Source organism: Tupaia chinensis, unplaced genomic scaffold (assembly GCF_000334495.1).
Source record: "Tupaia chinensis unplaced genomic scaffold, TupChi_1.0 Scaffold000235_1, whole genome shotgun sequence".
Taxonomy (NCBI): domain Eukaryota; kingdom Metazoa; phylum Chordata; class Mammalia; order Scandentia; family Tupaiidae; genus Tupaia; species Tupaia belangeri.
In genome coordinates, this window is record NW_006159713.1 from 2,729,632 (window position 1) to 2,731,008 (window position 1,377).

General features: G+C 54.9%; 1 protein-coding gene across 1 annotated transcript in view; it reads left to right on the forward strand.

Annotated features, from left to right (window-relative positions):
- Nucleotides 1-42: 42 nt before the first annotated feature.
- IRX6 (iroquois homeobox 6) overlaps nucleotides 43-1,377 on the forward strand; it is an 8,495-nt gene continuing 7,160 nt past the window's right edge. The window contains exons 1-2 of the mRNA XM_027771830.1: nucleotides 43-87; nucleotides 1,153-1,363. Coding sequence (XP_027627631.1) covers nucleotides 43-87; nucleotides 1,153-1,363 — 256 coding nt within the window. The remainder of the gene's footprint in view (nucleotides 88-1,152; nucleotides 1,364-1,377) is intronic.

The following is a 1,377-nucleotide window of genomic DNA, read 5'->3' on the forward strand; positions in this document are numbered from 1 at the left end:
GAACTCGTGAGGGAAGAGGGAGGCGGGCCGGAGACAGCCACCATGTCCTTCCCGCACTTCGGACACCCCTACAGCGGCGCTTCCCAGGTAAGAGGCGCCTCCCAGGGAGATGGGAAGGGCAAAGTGGGCGGAAGGGGTGTCCGTGCGCCTGGCCCAGAGCCTCCTCTCCCTCGTGTTCCCGGGAAGCCGGAGAAAGCCGGAACCAGTATAATGCACCACAGCCCCCTCTGCTACCCCCAGTGCAGGACAGAGTACGTTCCACTCCCCAAGAGCATGCTGGAAAACTGTGCGACCCAAAACATGGGCACTCCGACCATGCGCTGAGCGAGGTGGGTGGGATCTCAGGGATCTTCATACAGATGTCAGGCCTCCTCATACAGATGTCTAAGGTGGCTGGGAGAGACTTGGGAAAAAAAGACATCCTGGCCAGAGTACTGACCATGTCACCATATTGTTCGTTTCTTGACCCCTTCCTTATCCTAACACTTCCTTGGACGGTCAAGCTCTCTGTCTCTGGTTTCATGGTTTTCCAAACCTGGGTAGGTGTTATGCAACCACAAGGGTTTCCCAGAGAAATTCTGGGAACACTCCCAGTTCCTGTCCAAAGTATGAGGTATATTTTCTTGAGTTATGTATTTCTTGCTTTTCTGGAAGGGACGCCCTTGCTTACCCTGACCTCTAGTGAAAGGTCGACCTTTGACCTGCTGTGTGATCTTGGAAGAATCCTAAACTCTCTCTGGTCTTGATTCTCTGTCTCTAAAATGAGAGTAGGAATGAAATGTTGATGCTCATGGTCTCTAAGATCAACTTCTAACTTAACCTTGCAGTTAGCGTCCTGTGACGGGGGTGGAGGTTGGGGTCCGGGCGGAGGGCTTGGGATCTTTAATTTAGATTTTAGAATGTTCCCATATTCCAATCCCCTAGGGACCCTGACGCTTAGCAGTGGCGGGTGCGCCATCTATAAGGGCAATTTGGCTAAACTGTCTTCGGATAATTCCTGTCCCAGCACCAGGTAGAATGCTCAAGCTCAGTAGGGATGGAGTTTACTTAATGCAAATGAAGGAATGAACAGAGGAGCCCTGGCAGTCCCTTCCGTTCTTCTGTCTCTCCACTCCGGTCTGACCTCCGGTGCCTCCTTTCTTGCCTCCCTAGTTTCTAGTATCTGCAAGTTCCAACGCCACTTGCTGCGAATCCGCCCCGCGCTCGGTCACAGATGTGGCCTCAAGCTCCACCCCGGCGCCGGGTCTCTGCTGCGCACCCTATGATAGCCGGCTGCTGGGCAGCGCGCGCCCGGAGCTGGGTGCCGCCTTGGGCATCTATGGATCCCCCTACGCAGCCGCTGCTGCTGCCCCGAGCTATCCCGGCTACCTGCCCCCA